The 22,394-nt window shown below is 41.6% G+C and overlaps 1 protein-coding gene across 1 annotated transcript in view; it reads left to right on the forward strand.

Moving 5' to 3' along the window:
- The window catches only part of Hsd17b4 (hydroxysteroid 17-beta dehydrogenase 4), a 78,189-nt gene that overhangs the window by 24,794 nt on the left and 31,001 nt on the right, over positions 1 to 22,394 (forward strand). Inside the window, exons 9-14 of the mRNA XM_028871814.1 lie at positions 7,114 to 7,205; positions 10,771 to 10,795; positions 12,641 to 12,769; positions 14,283 to 14,383; positions 15,828 to 16,064; positions 20,322 to 20,373. Coding sequence (XP_028727647.1) covers positions 7,114 to 7,205; positions 10,771 to 10,795; positions 12,641 to 12,769; positions 14,283 to 14,383; positions 15,828 to 16,064; positions 20,322 to 20,373 — 636 coding nt within the window. The remainder of the gene's footprint in view (positions 1 to 7,113; positions 7,206 to 10,770; positions 10,796 to 12,640; positions 12,770 to 14,282; positions 14,384 to 15,827; positions 16,065 to 20,321; positions 20,374 to 22,394) is intronic.

Below are 22,394 nucleotides of genomic sequence, written 5' to 3' on the forward strand. Positions count from 1 at the left end.
GTGAATAAAGCTACTGTGCTAGGTAGTTTTTATGGTAACTTGACACAGGCTAGAATCATTTGGAAAGACAGAAACCCAATTGTGAAAATGCCCTTACCATACTGGCTTGTAGGGAACTTCTTGACTAATGATTGATGCTGTTGGGCACATCCTGTAGTGGGTGGGGCCACCCCTGAGCAGGTTGTCTTGGATGGTATAACAAAGCAGGCTGAGCAAACCATGAGGAACAAGCCAGTAAGGAGTACTGCTTTGTAGCCTCTGCATTAGTTCCTGCCTCGGGGATCCTGCCCTGAATTCCCTGGAGGATGAAATAACGCCCTTTCTCCCCAAATAGTTGTAAATCTCTCCCCTTCTTGTTTCATGTGTGTTTTTTCTTCAGTCTGGATTCGTCACGTGAAAGGAAACGTGTGATTCTTGCCTTTCTCTGTCACTCGTGCTTTTGGTATCCATCTGCCTCGTATTTTCTGTCTTTTATTATTAGAGCCCTTAGCATATTTCCTCCCAGCTTGATAATTCCCAAGTCTCTGCTGTGTTTGAACCTGGCTCTGGCATCTGTTCCTCAACCTGCATTCTTGTTGCCTTTTAGCGTGACTCCATTTTTTTGTTTAATTCTGAACACGATGCTTCAGGTCACATGATCTGGGGCAGATTGTTTGTGTTGTTAGGAGTTAGGCTGTGCTTACTCTTTGCTTTAGGTGTAGGTATCAAATCCATTTTTTTTTTTCATTTTTTTGTGCCTTTTTTTTTAGTTTCCAACATCAGTTTATTGTTATTTACAGGTTATCTCTCCACTTCTGCTGTATGAGTTATGTATGTTCTGTCTGTCTATTTTACACGTTGACTGCAGTTTCCCCTCTCTCCTCTCCTCCCAGCACCCCCCATCTCCCCTTTGCCTTCCTCCACCATCCACTCCTCCGCCATTTCTATTCAGAAAAGGGCAGTCCTCCCACTGATATCGACAAAACATGGCAGTAACTAGAGTTTTCCTGCCTTGCCCACAGTCAGGACAAATCTTTGTCACCCGCCAGTCCCACAGCTGCTCAGACCCAGCCAAGTAAACACAGAGACACATATTGCTTACAAACTGTATGGCCGTGGCAGGTTTCTTGCTAACTGTTCTTATATCTTAAATTAATCCACTTCCATAAATCTATACCTTGCCACGTGGCTCGTGGCTTACCGGCATCTTCACATGCTGCTTGTCATGGTGGCAGCTGGCAGTGACTCTTCCGCCTTCCTGTTCTTTTCTCCTCTCTGTTAGTCCCACCTATACTTCCTGCCTAGCCACTGGCCAATCAGTGTTTTATTTATTGACCAATCAGAGTAATTTGTCATACAGACCATCCCACAGCACATGGCATGTCAAGTTGTAGTGTGACTAAGCACCTCCCCATGTATTAAGGCTGGACAAGGTGACCCAGTATGAGGAATAAGGTCTCAAATGCCAATAAAAGAGTCAGAGACAGACCCTGCTATCACTGTAGGAGTCCTGCAAGAAGACCAAGCTACACAACTGTCACATATCTGAAGAGGGCCTAGGTCAGTCCCATGCAGGCTTCCTGTTGTAGTTCAGTCTTTGTGAGCTCTTATGAGCCCAAGTTGGTTGATTCTGTGGGTTTTCCTGTAATGTCCTTGGTGCCTCTGGCTCCTACAATCTCTCCTTCATCTCTTTAGCATTCCCTGAACTTGGCCTAATGTTTGGCTATGGGTCTCTGCATCTGTTTCCACCAGTTGCTTAATGAAGCCTCTCTGATGACTATTGGGCTAGGTACCAGTCTATGAGTATAGCAGATATTGTTAGGCATCATTACATTGACATTTTTTATTCCTCCAGTCAAGTTTTGTTTTATCCCAGCCTCTGGGTCCTGGCACTTCAGGCAGTATCAGGGGTGGGCTCCCTCTCACAGCGTGGGTCTCAGACTGGACCAGTCATTGGTTGGCCACTCCCACAATCTCTGTGTCACCCTTATCCCACCAAATCCCATAGGCAGGACAGACTGTGGGTCGAAGGTTATGTGGCTGGGTTGGTGTCCCAGTCCCTCCACTGGTAGTCTTGCCTGGTCACAGGAGGTGGCCAGTACAGGCTTTGTATCCTCTTTTAGGAAGAGTCTTAGCTGGGTCATCCTTATAGATTCCTGGGAGTTTCCCTTACACCAGGTTTCTACCTGACCTGGAAATGACCCCTTTTCCAGTTGGCTCTTTCCATACTCTTCCCCTGCCCCCACCCACCTGATCCCTCATGTTCCCATCCCCACCAGCCCCCAGTCCACCCATGAAATCTCTTCTATTTCCCCTTCCCAAGGAGAGCTGAGTGTCCCTCTTGAGCTCTACTTGTTACTTAGCTTCTCTTGATCTGTGGATTGTAACACAGTTATCCTTTACTTTACAGTTAATATCCACATGTAAGAGAGTCCATACCTTGTTTGTATTTTTGGGTTTGGGTTACCTCACTCAGGATGATTTTTTTCTAGTTCCATCCATTTGCTTTCAAATTTCATGATGTCATTTTTAACAGCCGAGTAATACTCTGTTATGTATGTGTACCACATTTTCTTTATCTATTCCTTGGTTGAGGAACATCTAGGTTGTTTCCAGGTTCTTGCTATTATGAATAAAGCTGCTGTGAACATAGGTGACCAAGTGTCCTTGTGGTATAATTGAGCATCAATTGGGTATATGCCCAGGAATGGTATAGCTGGGTCTTGAGATAGCTGGATTCCCAAATTTCTGAGAAACCACCCTGTTGATTCCCACAGTGGCTGTACAAATTTGCATTTCCATCAGCAATGGAGGAGTGTTCCCTTTGCTCCACATCGTCTCCAGCATGAGCTGTCTGTCACTTGTGTTTTTTATTTTAGCCATTCTGACAGGTGTAAGGTGAATCTCAGAGTTGTTTTGATTTGCATTTCCCTGATGGCTAAGGATGCTGAACATTTCTTTAAATGTTCAAAACATTTCTTTAAATATTTCTCAGTCATTGGAGATTCTTCTGTTGAGAATTCTCTGTTTAGATCTGTACCCCATTTTTAACATTGGATTATTTGATTTGTTGTTTAATTTCTTGAATTCTTTATATATTTTGGAGGTCAGTCCTCTCTCTGATGTGGAGTTGGTGAAGAGCTTTTCCCATCTGTAGGCTGCTGTTTCATCCTATTGACAGTGTCTTTTGCCTTACAGAAGCTTTTCAGTTTCATGAGGTCCCATTTATTGATTGTTGATCTTAGTATCTGCACTATTGGTATTCTATTCAGGAAGTTGCCTCCTATTCCAATGCATTCAAGGCTATTTCCCACTTTCTCTTCTATGAGATTCAGTGTATCTGAGTTTATGTTGAGGTCTTTGATCCGCTTGGACTTGAGTTTTTTTGCAAGGTGATAGATATGGATATATTTGTATTCTTCCACATGCTGACATCCAGCAGCATTTGTTGAAGATGCTTTCTTTTTTCCATTATATACTTTTGGCTTCTTTGTTGAAAATTAGGTGTACATAGGTGTGTGGATTTATGACTGAGTCTTCAGTTTAATTCCATTGATCAATGTGTCTGTTTTTATGCCAATACCATGCGGTTTTTATTACTATGGCCTTGTGGTAGAGTTTGAAATCTGGGATGGCAATACCTCGAGAAGTTCCTTTATTGTACAGGATTGTTTTAGCTATCATGGGTTTTTTTGTTTTTCCATATGAAGTTGAGTATTGTTGTTCCAAGGTCTGTAAATAATTGTGTTGGGATTTTAATGGGGATTGTGTTGAATCTGTAGATTGCTTTTGGTAAAATGGCCATTTTTACTATGTTAATCCTACTGATCCATGAGCATGGGAGATCTTTCCATCTTCTGATTTTTTCTACAATTTCTTTCTCCAAAGACCTGAAGTTCTTGGCATACAGGTCTTTTACTTGCTTGGTTAAAGTTACACTAAGATATTTAATATTATTTATAGTTATTGTGAAGGGTGTTGTTTCCCTGACCTGTTTGTCATTTGTATATAGGAAGGCTACCTTTTTTTTTTTTTTTTTTTAAGTTAATCTGGTATCCAGCCACTTCACTAAAGATGTTTATCAGTCGTAGGAGTTCCCTGGTAGAATTTTTAGGGTCACTTATGTATACTATCATATCATCTACAAGTAATGATACTTTGACTTCTTCCTTTCCAATTTGTATTCCTTAGATCTCCTTTTGTTGTCTTGCTGTAGCTAGAACTTCAAGTACTACATTGAATAGATAATGGAGAAAGTGACAGCATTGTTTTGTTCCTGATTTTAGTGGAATTGCTATGAGTTTCTCTCCATTTAATTTGATGTTGGCTGTTGGCTTGCTGTATATTGCTTTTATCATGTTTAGGTATGTTCCTTGTATCCCTCATCTCTCCAAGCACTTGTGCTTACCCTACTGTTTAGTTTGGGTTTCCTTAGAGACTCTGTTAAGATAGCATTTGTGTCATGGAACACTCTGATCTGTAGTCTGTTGTTGCTACATTAGAGCATTGTTCATATGACTGTGCATTCTATACTTTTATGATTCACTTTCTATTTGTTTAAATGGGCTGGAGTCCTAGTTTGGAACCATCAGAGGTCTCAAGTTCTGATAAGTTATGACTTTGTGTATATTTGATTATAAGATATTAATGTTTCTGATTTATTCAGTGTGACCCACACTGGTCACTCAAAAGTGTATGATTCAGTCTGTAAGTTTTGTATTTCTGTGGTTTCTCTTGCTATTGACTTCTCGTATTATCTCACTATGATCTGAGAAGACAGGAGGAATTAGTTCTTTTGTATTTGTTAAGACTTGCTTCCTGTCCTAAAATGTGGTGTATTTTAGAGGACGTTCTCTGGGTTGCTGTGAAGAATGTATATTCTGCATCTGTTAGATGGACGTTTTGTAAGTAATTGTTAAGTGCACTGGGTCCATAGTATAGATTAACTCTGATTTTTTTTTTAATTGGTTACCAGTCTATATAAGTTATCTGCTGATGAGAGAGGGTGTTGAAGTCACCCATTCTTATTTTATTGGTACCTATCTGTTCTCTTATGTCCATTAGTGTTTGTTTTGTCTGTACATGTATAGTTATGATTGCTATGTATTCTTTTCTTTCTTTTCCCATTTTGTGTGTGTGTGTGTGTGTGTATGTGTGTGTGTGTATGTGTTGTACATTTGTTTGTGTATGTATGCTTTTACATGTGTGGATGTGGGTGTGCATGTGCATGCATGCATTTTGTGTTTTATGTGCATGTGAAGACCCCAGGTTGATGTTGGGAATCATCCCTTTTTATCTTATACATTGAGGCACCATCTCTCAATCAAATCAAGAGCTTGCTAATATAGCTAGTCTTGCTAGCCAGCTTGTTCTGGCATCTCCTATCACTGCCTTCTGAGGCTAGAATTATAGGCAGGGTGCCACACCCATCTGTCATTTATGTGCGTTTCTGGGGATCCAAACTCCCATCCTCACAGTTGAGCACAAGCACATTAAGCCTTGGGCTGTTTCTCCAGTCCCATGTTCTTTATGGGTTGTCTGTGTTATTAATATGTTCCGCTGGTCTTTGTCTTTTCTGACTACTCTTGGATTGAAGTTTGCTTTTTCTGTTATCATCCTATCTGCACTGGTGTTTGTCTAGCTTCTGCCTGCTTGGTAAGTTGACATAGATGGTTTTTTCCTCTGTGTGTGTCTTTGCCAGTGAAGTCTATTCCATAGAGACAACAAAAGAAGCATCTTGTTTTAAAACCCAGTCAGTGAATCTGCATATTTTAATTGGAAAATTAAGAGTATTTACATTTTAGATCATTGAGAGAGGTTTTCTAATTCCTTTAATTTCATTGTTTTTCCGTTTGTTGGACTCCTGTTCGTTTCTTCCCAACTTACTGTTGGGGGTCCCCCTCCTCCTCCTTTTCCCCCCTCTCCTCCTCCCCAGCATCATCAGCACCGCCATCAGGGGTTTGTTGGTCTATAGAGCTGGGTGCTACCTCTGTTGTTCCTGCCATGTGGTTTCTTTCCTGGGTTCTCTTGGTTCGGACTTTCTTCCTTTTCTGTGTTTAGGATTCCTTTAAGTGTCTTTTGTAATAACTGTGTCCTTGATGCCTGAGCAACAAAGTAACAGTTTTTCAGGCGAAAAGTAGGTTGTCTTGGCAAAGATTGGTGAGCAAAACTGCATGCAATTAGATTTTATATCAAAATTTCCTCTGGACTGTGGTGGCGCACACCTTTTATCCTAGCACTCTGGAGGCAGAGGCAGGCAGATCTCTGTGAGCTTGAGGCAAGCTTGGTCTACAGAGTGAGTTCCAAGAAGCCAGGGCCACACAGAGAAATCCTGTCTTGAAAAACCAAATAAAATTTTGTTTTTCATGTAAGTATAATTGTATTTGGTTATATCAATTAAAGTTTGCACAGTCCTTTAGGTACAACTATAAGGTATTAGGTATTATAAACAAATAAGGTATTCTAGGATATAGCCAAATCTTATTTGAGCTTGGGACATCTTAGTACCATAGGCAGGGAAAGTACTTTCAATTACCAGCTTACCGAGGAAGACCCAGGAGCGGGGAGTTGAGTCTTGTGCTTCAGAGTCCAGGTCTTTGCTTTCCTCGTGCAGCTCTGTTTGCACTAACATGCTGCTCGCAGAAGTGCAGTGGAACCTCATTCTTAGAGGCTTTCCTCTCCTGCACAGCTGCACGCTCCGTCTCCTCATCATCTGTGCTTACGCTGGCCAAGGATGCTTGTAGTTTCCTAGATTCTTGTTAAACCGCAAGCTGAGTAAAATGACTTTGAGAGTGAGTGGTACCTACGATTATCAATTTTTGTTTTATGTTTCTCAACAGTTCTTGCCTAGGCAGCTCTGGTAATTTGTTTTTTTGCAACGAATATATGCAACCCATCATTGAAAGGCACACATGATACCTATGACTGGAGAAACTCAAGAGTATGTTAGGTTTTTCTCAGTTGGGATGAAACAGCTCTAAAATCTTTTAAGCTTAGATTAATTATCTAGATATAATTTTGTTCACATTTATTTAAAAAATCTCTGATTATTTATGTAAAATATTTCCAGAAAGTAAAATGACTGATGAAACCTGAATGTGCTCTTGCTTATAGATGTCCTTGTCTCTATTTCAGATATCGTGGAAGCTCTGAAGCCCGATTACGTGGCCCCTCTAGTACTTTGGCTTTGCCACGAGAGCTGTGAGGAAAATGGTGGTTTGTTTGAGGTATTTTGAGACTTTGTTTTTCTTCTAAAGGCTTGTTTATCTAATTAAATTTTAAAAAGATTGCATATTAGTATTTCCCAGATGCTTACACTTAGAAAAGTCTGTGCTGGTTGTCTGACTTGATTTGTCAGATATTATGTATATGTTGTTAGGGAGCAAGGGTTAAACCAGAAAAGGTGGCATATGCTGTCTACACTGTTGTATGTAGCCAGCACTCTGGAGGCCGAGGCAGGGGGACCTGAGTTTGTGTTCTGCTGGGCTACATAGCAAGACCCTGTTTTAAACAGACAAGTGTGGATCCATGCCCCCTTTTCAAAATTTTTTTTAAAACATGACATTATCATTATAAATTCTTTTTTCGAAGCTGTTTGTTTTTAATATTTTTTTCCCAATTGCACTGTGGCTTATTTGTTGTGTTTAGTAAAATATAAAGTCTCTTGATTTAAGAAGCTGAATGATAACGCAGACAGTTCGAGTCAACTAGGCAGGCTTTGAACGTTTGACCTAACACTTGCCAGCTCGCAGGGTCACCGTGTAAATTAACTGTGCAGAGCTTTCATTTTCTTGGGGTCTTTGTGACAATTATAAATCATTAAAGACCCTTGGCATGGGAGCCTAGTATTTCCTTCCTCCACTTTTAGTTACAAATCATGTTCGAGTGTGACAGATCAATAAATACAGCTTGTTTATTTTAAATTCAGCAGTAAACTTTGCTATTTTTCCCTATTATGAAGCTTTCCATGTTTATTATAAAAACAAAAGCTACACACAATCCCATCATTTGTTGGAATCATTTGTACTGCTAGGCCTTATGCAAGGCAAGGGCTCTTTCACCATCTCAGCTCTATTATGTTTATATTTTTATTTTTAGACAGGGTCTCACCTAGGCCAGCCTTTAACTTAGTTCATAGCCCCAGGTAGGCCTTGAACTTGAGCTCTTCCTGTCTCAGCTGCTCAGGAAGGTAGGATTAATAGATGCACACCACTAGACTTCGATAATTTACATATTTTAAATGTCCATTTGTGTCTGATCTCCTTATTTTAGCCTAAAGTGTTGTATATTAGATCTCTCCTTACTCCATTTTTGATACTCTGGCAAAAATGAACCTATAGTGTATAGACTATAGCATTCAAAAAATACTTCTTTTTTTTTTTTGGTTTTTCGAAACAGGGTTTCTCTGTGTAGCTTTGTGCCTTTCCTGGATCTTGCTCTGTAGACCAGGCTGGCCTCGAACTCACAGAGATCCACCTGCCTCTTGCTTCCCGAGTGCTGGGATTAAAGGTGTGCGCCACCACCGCCTGGCTTCAAAATACTTCTTAATAGCAAAAGAACCTGTCTCAGTTTGAAGTAATATATTATTAGCCAATTTCATTTGAATTAAAAGCTGATGATGAATGAAGGAGAAAAGGTCTCTATATATTTGAGCACAGCTATGTGCCTCCACCTTTCTAATCATACCAACTGAATGTAAATTATGTAAATTAAACATAGGAAGAACTTTGCTCTCTTAATTTTACAGGATAGAAAAATTTAATGATATTGAGCCACTTAGAACTTGAAATTTGGTCTGATCTCTTTTTACCTAGCTAGGAATCAAAATATTACTTATTTCTTTATAATTATGTTATTATTAACTGCACAAAATAATATATCATCTTTGTGGAAATCTTAAATACATAGGAATATAAATAGAAGAAAAATAAAACCATACATTAATTACTATCCAGAGAATTACTATTAATTTTTTTTAATATCTCCTTCCAGTCTTCTATTAGGTGTGCATTTTACACATACTATTCTTTTAGGCAGATATTTTATATACATCCTCATCTCTGTAACCATACAACTGAGATCATGCATACATATAAATTCTTAAGTTGTTATTTTCTGAGTGGACTTTTTTTAATGAGTAATATTTGATGTATATAATTGAAAAATATAGTAAGAAATATATGTAATGACCTGAGTTTAAACTTGAAAGCATGCTTTTCTCAGTTCTGATGGATTCCTGGAGTTGTTAGTGGTAGATGCAGATTGTCCAACTGCTGCAGTTACTTTGGCCTCTGATAAGAGTTTGTAGTTTGTTACTTCACTCACAATATGGTTAAAGGTGATGTTATTACCAGATTGCTGGAGAAACACCTCAGTCAGGTGAGGTGGTCCAAAGTTAGAGATGCTGACCTTTGACCACCTTCCGAAGAACTAACAGGCAACCAGAGGAAAGGCTTAGTTCAATTCTAATGAGCTGGAAGGCAGGAAATGAAGTCTACTTGGCAAGAACAGAAGTCAGGCCAACTGAGGAAGAATGAAGAACCAGCTGCTGTGAGAAGGGCTGCCCATAGTGTTTGCTGAGGTGGGCACTGGAAACTGTTTTGCCCAGGGTGAACTGAGCCTTGAGCAGGAAAAGTGCTCCGTGTCTTGCAGCTAGCAGAGGAGAATAACCATGTTTTGCTATGTCGGCTTTCACTTTGTGGTCAGCTAAGGTGATTCCATGTGGAAATATCTAGCCATATTGTTTACCTTAAAGCTTTGGTCAGTCAGAAAGGTGCCCAGTGCAGGCTTGCTTTTAAGTAACCAGTCCAAACAGTTTAAGGATTGTTCATTGAAAGGCTGATGTTTGAAAGTTTGAAGTTGCCTTCTTAAGAATCTGTCTCTTTCCCTGATTCCCCATCACCCCTGCCTGTGGTCAAAACTAAAGCTGATTAAGCCACTATTAGTTAGATATATTATAAAAGATGTGAGTACATTGTCTTAGTTTGGGTTTCTATTGCTGTGAAGAGACACCATGACCATGGAAAACGCTTAATTGGTACTGGCTTGCAGTTCAGAGGTGTAGTCCATAATCATCATGGCAGGAAACATGGTGGCATGCAGGCAGACATGGTGTGGAGAGGTAGCTGAGAGTTCTACATCTTGATCCACAGGCAGCAGAAGGAGACTGTGTACCACACTGGGCATATATAGCTTGAGGATATAAGACCTCAAAGCCCACACCTATAATGACATACTTCAACCAACAAGGCCATACCTCCTAATAGTGCCCCTCCTATGGGCCAAGAATTCAAACACTATGGGGGCCATACCTATTTAAACCAGCCCACACAGTAAAGGCAAAAGGTTATGAAACGTATTAATGTTGGACCTAGGTCCACTACATTGTCTGCTACTCATGTGTTTCTTCTGTTATGCATGAGGAATTCTGGTAAGTTCTGGCCAATAGTAGTGTGTGATGTGAAAGTATACATTTCCTCCATCAGATACTTGTCCCCCCTAAGGTTTACCTGAATGACCTCTAAAATATTGCAGAAAGAAAACGTAGTATCTCTTCCTGTGGGAATAGAATGTCATCTTTTGCCTTATCTCACCTCATGCGTCCCCACAGCTTGCCTGCGGCAGGCTTCTGCTTTGATGCTGTCAGCCTTGCGAAGGCTTAGATTGGGGGTGGGTTGTGCAGAGCTTAATGCCTCATTCACTGTCCTCTCGCGTCCTAGTCATCCGCATAACTAAAACGTTCTCTTAATGATTTACATCAGGTGATTTTTTTTTTCCCCTTCTTTTTGTTAGGTTGGAGCAGGCTGGATTGGAAAATGTAAGTCTCTGTTGGGTTTTGGCTTGTGATAAATTTTTTTTTTTTTTAATTTTATAATCTGTCTAGCCATTAGAGTTGGATAAGGATTTTGCTTGATCACTGGTGTTCACATACCCAGACTTGAATACTGTTCCAGCAAAACGTACTAAAGCCCGGGAGTTATGCTGCAGCCTCTCGTAGTCTTAAGGACTTGTCTGCTCTCCCAGAGGTAGCAGCTGGTCGATCTCACTCTCTTCAGATACTGCGGTTTCTTTTGTGTGGACCTTTATACTCCCTCCAGTGACTCTGGCATCCCGCATGCTTCTTGCTGTTTCATCAGAACAGTGAGTCGAAGAGAGAGCTGTCTGAAAGGTGGGAGGAGCCCATTCTAGACGGACAGGCAGGTTCTCCAATTCTCTCATGTAACTCTCTTCTGCTTAGACATCAGGAGTGAGTAAGAGAGTACAGGGCACAGCTTTCAGGGACAGAAGCTGCAGCTGGTCTGTGGGAATTGTTTCCCCCACAGGAAATTCATTTGCTTCACTCTTGATATTTTCTTTCTTAAACCTTCCGAGCTTCAAATATTGTAGTTGCCTTATAGAGTTAAAAAATGTGGAAAATTGCCGGGTGTGACGGAGTCCTCCTTACGTCCCAGCACTCAGAGGCACAGGCAGGCGGATCTAGGACAGCCAGGGATGCATGGAGAGACCTTGTCTTGAAAAACAAAGTGAAACACAACAAAAAAGTAGAAAATTCAGAATCTCAGCTTGCTTTTAGTTGTCTGCTGGTATCACAGTTAATCACAGAATTAATTGAGTTATGTAGGAGACTGTTGTCACTGGAGGACATTGGTACACATATTGTACAATACATACACACACATATATATAATTTATATGCATACATCAATGACTTCAGTTGAGTTAAACATAAAGGGACTTACAGTTCTCAAGCATTATCTTAATGGCATTTAAATAGCATTTAAAACAGCAAGGTTAATGTTGCAGTAACAGCCACATATGGGCACTTTTACAGGAAGAAAAAAATCTAGAAACTTGGCATCTTCTTCATTCCTTTAGGATGTCTTAAATTGAGTGGCCACCAGTGCCCGCTCGCCATCATCTTCCAGTGTTATTAGTTGTTAGTTATTCCTGCGGAATGTTGAAAGAAGAAAACAATGTTAGCTTTCTCAAGAGAACTCAAGAGCACCGGTACTTCTTGTGACCCTGCAAGGTTCTGTGGGGCTGTGGAGATGCAGGGCCAGCAAAGGAAGGCTGAAGGGGAGTTATGGGTGGCTGTGTAGTCCAGGATTTGTAACTGGAACCTCTGCTTGCTGCCACGTCTAGTTCTCAGTGGGCAGCAGCAGACACTGTCCTGCCAGTCATCACCTATAACCAAGGAAAGTGGAGTGTCTTTTGCTAAGGGATCTGTGGTTGGTGTGACTATGTGTGACTGAGTCTCCAGGTTCAACAGGAGACTGTGCAATTAGCAGTTCCTGACAGAGAAGTCTTCTCTTCAGCTTCAGATATTTTTTTTTCAATTGAAATTTAATTTAATTTTGTGTTATTTAATCTGGCATATGAAGTGGTCGGTTTTACTACAGCATTATCCTCCGTTTATGTTCTTATGCTTCATGCCTATTCATTTCCCCCTGCCCTTCAGCTGCAGATCTTTCTTTAAAAACCTGACATTTCTGCTAATGGGCTTTTAAAGAGAAATGTATTATCAGATTTTTGGTAGAGCTCTTCAGAAGCCGGAATGTCTTTCCTCTGGGATTTTCCTTTCTCGTGAAGATGGCTCTCCAGCCTCTTATGTTCTGTCCTTCAAGCTGCGTGCTCAGTGTCTTAGTCTTGTCTCCATAACCAGTGCGCTGGGAGCGGACCCTCGGAGCCATCGTCAGGCAGAGGAACCAGCCCATGACGCCCGAGGCAGTGAGGGCCAACTGGGAGAAGATCTGTGACTTCCACAATGCCAGCAAGCCACAGACCATTCAAGGTACAGTCCCAGCCATTAGGTCCTGGTCAGGGAGCAGAGGCGACAGGCTGTCTTCTCGATGAGGCAGTTTCATCCGTTCCAACTGTGCTGACGCAGACACCTGGGTCTTGGGCACCTACGTAGTTTCTGCTCCACTGGGTGCTAGGAGTCTTCATCCTTAGGAGAGCGTTGATGCTGTCATAGGCAGTTTCCTCAGTGTTTCTCGGTCCCGTGTGTTTGGTTGGTGGGTTTCTGGTGGATGGACAGTAGTGGGGCGTGTATTCGTTTGTGCTATATGCACTTTCTCCCCAAATGGTGCTGAGTTTTGGAGTCCTCCATTTTCTAGCCATATGCTCTTTTTATTTTTATATTTATTTTTAAGTGTGTGTGTGCGCGCGCGCACATGCGCACGCATCTGTGCAGGTGCCTTTGGAGTTCAGAAGAGGACATCAGATGTCCTGCAGCTGGAGTTTAAGGTTGTGAACTTGCCAGTGTGGGTGCTGGGGACTGAACTCAGGTCCTCCCTGGGAGCAGAATGCACTCTTAACTCTGGAGCCGTCTCTGCTAGCCACATGCTCTTAGTTGGATGCAGTTCTCTCCATTGCCCTCAGTGTGCGCTCATCTGGTTTTTGCTCCCGCTTAGCTCTCTTGTATAGTTATCGAGGTGGCACTGAGTCAGCACATTGGTTTGCTTTTTTCCCTTCCGTCCCGGCCCTTCCCCCTTTTCTCACCTGGACATAGTTTTAGGACTTCAGAAAAGGTCAGACCCCGAATGTTCAGCAAGATTTCCCCAGATATTCTGGGCCGTGTTGTTCTTCTGTAAGCTGGACTCCTACCACAGTGAACAGCTAATGTAACTGTTTTTACTGCCTTTGTTTCAGAGGTCTGGCTTATTAACTGCATGCTAAGTTCCTTTGAGGCAGAGACCATTTCACATGTGTTTATGTTTTGTGGTGCTGAGGGTAGAACCCAGGACCTTGGGCATGCTGGGCAAGCACTGTACCACTAAGTAGAATCCAGTTTATGTGGAATACCTTTTTTTTGTTGTTGTTGTTTTTTTTGAGACAGAGTTTCTCTATGTAGCTTTGGTACTTTTCCTGGATCTCACTTCATAGACTAGGCTGGCCTCGAACTCACAGAGATCCGCCTGCCTCTGCCTCCCGAGTGCTGGGATTAAAGGTGTGCGCCACCACTGCCTGACTATGTGGAATACCTTAAAAAACATATTTCAAATTAATTCTTTGAAAATTCCATGTATGTGTACCATGTTTTTTTGGTCATATTTACCCACTCCATCCTTTAACGGCTCCTATATCCACTTTCTAACCTCTCACCCTTACCCCAGTCTCAACTTCATGTCCGCTTTTTGTTGTTGTTTTCCTAACCCATCTAGTTTGATACCATGGTTGTGGGGGCACCCACTGGAATGGGAGGGCCAGTGGAAGTGTGTGGTAGATGTTCTCTAGCATATTATAGTTTTCCTTACTCAGATTTTACAGCAAAGCTCTATCTTTTCTTGTCTTTTTAATTGTAGAATCAACGAGTGGTATAATAGAAGTTTTACATAAGGTAGATTCTGAAGGAGTCTCACAAAATCACACTAGTCGCACAGCATCTACAACCACATCGAAATTTGTAAGTAGGGGAAGTGCCTGAAGCTCGCCTACCAACCCATCCTCCCACCCTTTCCTGCTTAGCCTTTCCCCTGGAAACAGTCACTTTGTCGTTGATCATGGAGACAATCAGTGGTGTGTCTTCAGAAACCGTTTATGATTGTCTTTGGAATAAGACTGAGTTTGAAATATAAGGAATTCATGATGACCACATGAGCATGTGGCTTGAAGTCAATTCTGAAGCTGTCCAGATAACTCTATTCTTCTTTTCCACTTTTCTTTTACTCTGAGATTTTTCTGGGATGTACCATGCTTTTTGCTTTGATGGAGCTCTGTCTTGAGAGGAGAGGAGGGGATTTGTGTATTGCTTTCCAAAGCTCTTCTTAGTGTGTGAGTTGGGGTAGGACAGTGGAAGGTACCAGCTCAGCTTCTGCCCTTGGCATTTCTATGTGATAAGTATAGGAGCTGAAGGCTTTTCTCTGTTTTCAGGGGTATTGTTTTGTGTGTAATTTTTGACAGTCTTTCTTTGGAGTTGTGATGAATCAAGTTCGTTGCCCAGTTGATGTGTTGACTAGCCACACCTTCCTTGCTATTTGAAAAGTAACCCAGGAAAATACTAGATGGAAGAGAGAGAAAGCTGTTACCTCTACTGCTGAATGATGATGAAAAGGATGAAAAGGACCTGAGATGATGTGGGATCTAGTATTGATGTGTGGTTCTCCTGTGAGTGTGCCATGATGTGGGATCTAGGGGTGATGTGTGGTTCTCCTGTGAGTGTGCCATGATGTGGGATCCAGGGGTGATGTGTGGTGCTCCTGTGAGTCTGCCATGATGTGGGATCTAGTGTTGATGTGTGGTGCTCCTGTGAGTCTGCCATGACATGGGATCTAGTGGTGATGTGTGGTGTACTAGATGCACCACCACTAGATGTGTATATATTATGGTTTCCAGTTTAGTGTTTTTGTGGGGATACTGAGTGTGTGAATGAGTAGGTCTCTGTTTCTATGTCTGCTTCTTGGGCTTTTCCTTCTGTTTCTTTTGTCCTAGTCTGATGTGTTAGTTTTTGCTTTATTCTATCATATTACATTATTTATCATATTATTTATTTATTTACTTATTTATTTACATATCATCCCTTAGAAACCCTGTTTGTTTTCTAATGAGAGACAAATGGGGGGGTGGATCTGGATGGGAGGGGAGGCAGGGAGGAACTGGGAGGAGTAGAGGGAGGGGAAACTAAAATTAGGGTATATTATGTGAGAAAAAAATCTATTTTCAATCAAAGGAAAAAAGAAGTGTAGTAGACAAGAAAGAAATCTTTTTTTTTTATATATTGCCCTGGTATTTTGTAGTTATGTTAGAAATCTGGTTTTAGGCCTGAGAATATTGCTAGCTATAGGTACGATTTGAAGTCCGGCCATCAGATGCTGCTGCGGAGGGTAATAGTCTTCCTGTTTTTCTCCTAGGCTAGTGTTATTGGCTATAGGCTTCCTTCATTTTCCTCTTCCTATACGGAACTGGAGAGTATCATGTATGCCCTGGGAGTAGGAGCTTCAATCAAGAATCCAAAGGATTTGAAGTTTGTGTATGAAGGAAGCGACGACTTCTCCTGCTTGCCCACCTTTGGCGTTATTATTGCTCAGAAGTCCATGATGAATGGAGGGCTAGCAGAGGTTCCTGGGCTGTCAATTGACTTTGCAAAGGTATGCCTACTAAGAAACTTTAATTGGCTTTTTTTCTTGCTTGTTTATTTAATATTTTGGATAAATGTCTCATACTGTATTGAGGGAGACCTGCTCCCTCTTATTCCCCCAGGATACTCTTGAGCAGGGAGAAATGAAGAATTTGTAGATAGAAGGATATATATATATATATATATATATATATAGAGAGAGAGACAGATAGAAAACATAGGACAGCCTCAGGAGGGCCTGAGTCCCAGCCCACCAGCTCCTTCTGTCTCTACTAGAGGACTATTTAAAAGAATGCCAAGGGGTGGCACAAAAGACCTCCCTGCCGCACAGCCAAATGTAGACCATTCCAGGCACCTGGTGACTATGCATGTGGTCAAGCCGTCCCCTAATGCAGCCCTGTAACTGGAGTATTCCTGTGTCCACTCGGCTCCTGGAGCCGCTCAGGCCCAGTTAAACACACAGAGACATATATTACTTATAAACTGTATGGCTGTGTCAGGCTTCTTGCTATCTGTTCTTATATCTTAAATTAAACCATTTCTATTAATCTATAAGTTGCCATGTGGCTCGTGGCTTACTGGTATCTTTACATGTTGCTTCTCATCGTGGTGGCGGGCAGCGTCTCTCACTGCCTCAGTCTTTCACTTCCCAGAATTCTCCTCCCTCTTTGTCCCACCTATACTTCCTGCCTGGCTACTGGCCAATCAGTGTTTTATTTATCAATCAATCATAGCAACATATATTTACAGCATACAGGACATCCCACAGCACTGCCCTACTGTGTAAAGCAAGCTCAGATCTCAGTAGAAAACCTTTGTGAGCTCCCACACTGTGTTACACACTACATACATATAATTTATACATTATATGAATACATGAATACACATACATATATAAAAAGATTATATAAATTATTTCTATTAAAGTAAAATCGACTATGGTGGTTGGCTTAGGAATAATGATTTAGTATATCTTTTGATTTTTCTTTTCATGAAACAAAGAGGGGAGAGTTAGTTTAAAATTCCAGGAAGAAAATACTTCTGTATAGTCCCATAATCCTGGAATAATGCTGTTAATTCTCTTTCCACCATTCACTCGTTACTGTAATTGTAAGTAACTGCCCCAGGCTTTGGCTTCTTTACCCAGAGAGTGGATAGGCTATCTTTACCTCATGACACTGATGAAGGAGAGCACCCACTAATTATCTGGGGGAAGGATCTCTAGGACAGAGAAAACGAGCATGAACAGGCCTGGAGGGAGCATGTACTTGACTTGTTTTGGAACAGCAAGGCCTCAGTCTTAACTGGGTGCAGAAGAGACTCTGTTCATGGCTGTAGGAGAAGGAAGCCTGTGGCAATTAAAGGGTGTTGGTTTACACTCTTTTTGCCCCGTAAGAGTTCTCTTTTTTAAAACTTTTTTTCTTAGTTCTTTGACAGTTTCATACAATGTGCTTTGATCATATTTATTCTCCCACCCCCAACTCTTCCCAGATTCACCTCCCATTCTCTACTCACCCAATTCTGGGTCTCTCTCTCTTTTTTTTTTTTAAAAGCCCAACAAGACCAATTTGTGCTGCCCATATATTATTGGATGTGTGGTCTTCAGCTGAAGCCTGGCTAATGTACCAGGGCTGTGCTCTTGGGGAAAACTGTCTTTCCTTCCAGAAGCTAACAGTTGCCAACAGCTCCCTGGCTGGCGGTGGCAATGTATGTCTAGCTTCTCTTCAGCTGATGCTCTTCATGAGCACGGGAAGCAGCTTGTGGCCCTTTAAACTGAGGAATGATGTGAACCAGATATGTTCATTTTCTGACTCAATCTTCCTCTGTGGAGAAAGGTATGAGAGACAAGTGTGGAAGCTGAGAGACCGTTAAGGAGTCTATTGTAGTAATCCAAGCAAAAGCTCTAAATAAAAGGACAAAGAAGGTAAGGAGGAAGGTGTTTGTTTCAAACAGCAGAGATCATGTAGATATAATTATGTATAGATGTATGCATATATGCCTAATATATATAGTATTTGCATATGATATATTATTATATATAGTCATATAGTTACATACCTTCCGCCTGCATGGTTTGAGGCAGAGTTTTGCTATATAGCTCCATTCTGTCTTTAAACTTGGAATCCTCTTGTCTCAGCTGTCTGAGTGCTAGAATTATAGGCATGTTCTGTCACTCATGATTTCCCAAACCTTTTTTTGTAGTGTGTACATGTGGGTACATACATGTATGGGTTCACAGAGAGGCCAGAGGTCAACCTAAGGTGCCCTTTCTCAGGTGCTATCTACCTTGTTTTTTGAGACAGGGTCTCATTGGTCTGGAGTTTGCTGATAGACTAGGCTGGTTGGCAGCAAGTCCCCCAGGGATCTGCCTGTGTTCACCCTCCCAGCACCGTGATTCCAAGCATTCACTGCCATAACTGGATTTTTTGCATGGGCTCTGGGCATACTCAGACCCACATGCTTTTATAGTAAGGACTTTGCCTTCATCGTACTTGTTTTAAGGGAGGATGGTCAGGAGTTTGTTTTGGACAAGCTTGAGCTGTCTGGTACTTATTTAAATGGAGATAAAGAAGGTGTAGTTGTTTGTGTTTAAAGTGGTAAGGAAAGATCTCACCAGGATCTTCTGCATTTAGGTAATGTTTAAAAGTGTGGGACCAGCTGAAATCACCTACTCTGTGAATTTAAGTAGAGAAGATGCCTGAGTTTAGGGCCTCTGAAGTGTTTGGAGGTTGAAGAGATATGGAAAAACTGAGCAAAACAGATTGGGTAGGATGGCACATGACATCAGCAGCATGACATTAAAGAAGCCAGAAGAAAGTATTTCAAGAAGGAAGAAGTAACTTTAGAAAACTTGACCTACGTTCAGTCTGTTTTAGTTCCTTATGTAGGTGTGAGCTGCATCCAGCAATGGTCACTGAATCAGAGCTGTGAGCAGGTTTCTGTCTAGTTGAACTGATCGGCACATTGCTGATTGCTTTCCTGTCAGAGTCATGGGATCTCATTTTCTTAGAATATTTGATAACATTGGAAGGAAGGGCCGGAAGCCTGTGTTGGGCACTTTGCCTTTTTTTTTTTTTTTTTTTGGTTTTTCGAGACAGGGTTTCTCTGCGTAGCTTTATGCCTGTCCTGGATCACTTGGTAAGGTTGCCTCGAATCAAGAGATCTACTTTCTGTCTAGTGCTGGTTGGCGTCCCCATTGCATGTTTTTTTTTTTTTTTTTTTTTTTTTTTTTTTTGAGACAGGGTTTCTCTGTGTAGCTTTGCGTCTTTCCTGGAACTCACTTGGTAGCCCAGGCTGGCCTTGAACTCACAGAGATCCGCCTGGCTCTGCCTCCCGAGTGCTGGGATTAAAGGCGTGCGCCACCATACGCCCGGCTTACTTTGCCTTCTTAATCTCGCTCACCTGTGTAATAGTGAATCAGGTAAGATGCTCACTTTCTGTGACCAGGAATAACACCATCTGGAAACCTGCTTCTCAGTTTTCCTAGCTTTGGGATTCAAGGCAGCCTGGCACAGTGAGGAAGACACTCCTTCCTGTTTCCCATCACTCCTCCTTCCTTCTGGATTAGGGACAGGGTATAAAAAGCTGTACTACTGTAGTAGGGCATGGACACTGGCACGTGGGGACTCCGCTCAGGTTCACTGGCACGTGGGACCCCGCTCAGGTTCACTGGCACGTGGGGACTCCGCTCAGGTTTACGTGCATGTGGGGCTTTGCTGCACTGAGCTCAGGTTGCTGGTTCCTTGCGGTGTGTTTGGTTTCTACTCAGATAACACAAAGGGAATGTTGACATTAATGATGTTTTTGCCTTTGGATAGATTTATAAGGTTTGCCTTTGTGTTTTAGTTGAGTCATCTCTACTTAGCTTGTGTTACTTGAAGTTACCAGCCCTGGCCCATTGGTTCATTTTTACCGAGTGGATACTTACTGAATGCCTATTATATTCTAGGCATTATGATAAGCACTTGGAACAGAGCCTGATTGAGTGGCTCCATTGATAAATCATATATAGTTAATAAGGATCCCTGGATTCTAAGAACACAAATATATCTTATCTCGTCCCAAAGATCTGTTTGTCTGTACGTTGGTATACTAATTATGTCTACATTGCATGATTAGGAAGTGAAAACCATACTGAGATAGATGACACAGGAAGAATGCTGATGTGGTACGTGGACAGTAAAATGTTACCTGTGCTTAGCAGTACTCACAGGTAGACACTGGTACAAGAAAGTTTGCTAATAAAACTGCATTTGTTGTAACATAGGTTCTTCATGGGGAGCAATACTTGGAGTTGTATAAACCGCTTCCTCGATCAGGTGAGTTTATGTGAACTAACGGCCGAATATTATGCTTTAATTTTCTGATTAACCCCCCAAGCTATCCCATTGTGTTAAACTGACATAATCCAACCCATCAAGATTTCAGCAGCTTCTATGTGTGACCTTAGAGTAGATGATGTTAACCAGTTCCTGACTGTCTTCCACTAACAGTAAAAGTATTGATTTAAGACTACCAGTTTATCTGTATTGACATATGCACCATTATGTTTGTATGTCAGTTATGGTTCCTGTGGTTGTTTGTCCTGATACTGATTTGCATAAAGCAAACAATGCTGAAAGATACAGCATTTGTAATTTTTTCCTATTCCCTTGGAAGAGAAGAAAACTAAACCTACCTAATAATTTTTTTCTTTTCTCAGTAATAATTTGGATGTTCACAAAAACTTATCTAGCCATCCATCCATCCATCCACCCACCCATCTATCTATCTATCCATCTCTCTATACTTTTTTGAGATAAAGCCTCTTGGGGTCCAGGGTTTTTTTTTTTTTCCTTAGCAGAGGATGACTTTGAACTTCTGACCCTCCTCCTCCTTTCTGATTACTAGGATTAAGGCTTGAGCCAATACACAAGGTTTGTGTGGTGCTTGGAATGGAACCAAGGGGTTTTGCGTGGTAGGCAGCGCCCTGCTGACTGTACTGTATCCCCAGCTCCGTTTTGATCATTTAACATATGTATTTAATTGAGGCAGAATTACATCCCCCCAGCCCTGTAGTACCTCCCAGCTACCTTCCTTTGAATTTCTCCCATGCTTCCCGAGTCTCAAGTTAATAGCCGTTACTTTTGACTATTGTTACATTTGTATATATACAAATACATAGGAATATAACCCACTGAGTTAGTTTTTGTTGTTTGTGTATATATGGATTCAGGACTGACCACTCCTAATGGACATCCAAAAGGGGGCTCACCCCTGGGAAAGTATGGCTTTCCTCCTTAATGGTCAATAGTTGCCTATAGTTCTTTGTCTGGGAGTGGGACTCTGGAATTTCCCTCCTGTGTTAACGTGTCCATTGAGAGTGCCATTGCTCTAGTCCTCTGTATCCAGTCATATCTAGGAGAGACTTTGATAGGAGATTTCCTGAAATTCTGTTATGGATCTTTCAATCTTTGTGCCCCCTCCTTCATGATGTTCCTTGAGCTAGAGATGGAGGAGTTGTGATGTAGATGTTTCCATTGGGGCTGGGCTTTCCATGATCTGTTGATCATGTGATGTAGATGTAATTATTGGGGCTTGGATCTCCACAATCCATTGATTTGTGCATTGTGTCCACTTGTGGTTTTCTGTGATCACCTTCATTTGCTATAAAGAGAGGCTTCTTTGAGGAAGGGTGGTAGCTACACTCCCTGGGGGTTTAAGGATAAGATTTAGAATGTAGTAAGGAATTTATGCTGGTCTAGAAAAATCTGGGTAGTAAGTAGATTCTTTTCTAATGTCTATGACCTCGCTAGCCCAAGAAAGCTGGCTAGATTTCCAGCACCAGGCACGATTTTCCTCGTGTTGAGTGATCCTTAGTCTAATTAGACATCTGTTGGTTACCACAAACCTCTAAGCACCCTTATTACACCTTTATGCATGTCTTGCCATGCTGGCAATTGCCATGGTTTATAGGTGTTACATCTGGCGTAGAACTGTTTAACTGCCTCCCTCCCTTAGTAGTTTGCATTTTCTGAAATCATGGGAGCTAGAATGCAGGAAAAGGTGTTCAGGTTAGGTCCAGGTCAAATCATTCGAATCCTGTGCTCTAAGTGTGTGGTGTCTTCAGCAATAGGGGCCCACCTTCAACCCCTAAGAGGCAACCAAGGCCTACATCAATAATATATATTGTCTTGTGAGTTACTTGAATTACCCTGACCAGCCATTCAGAAGGAGGTTTCTTGTGCCCAGTGCTGGGGGTTTTGTTAGTTTATGGTTCTTGTGGGGAGCATTGTCAGCCCAAGTAACTAATTTCTTTTACTACTTTTTGCAGGTATTTATATGTGTATGCATATACATT

This window comes from Peromyscus leucopus, chromosome 19 (assembly GCF_004664715.2).
Source record: "Peromyscus leucopus breed LL Stock chromosome 19, UCI_PerLeu_2.1, whole genome shotgun sequence".
Lineage (NCBI taxonomy): Eukaryota > Metazoa > Chordata > Mammalia > Rodentia > Cricetidae > Peromyscus > Peromyscus leucopus.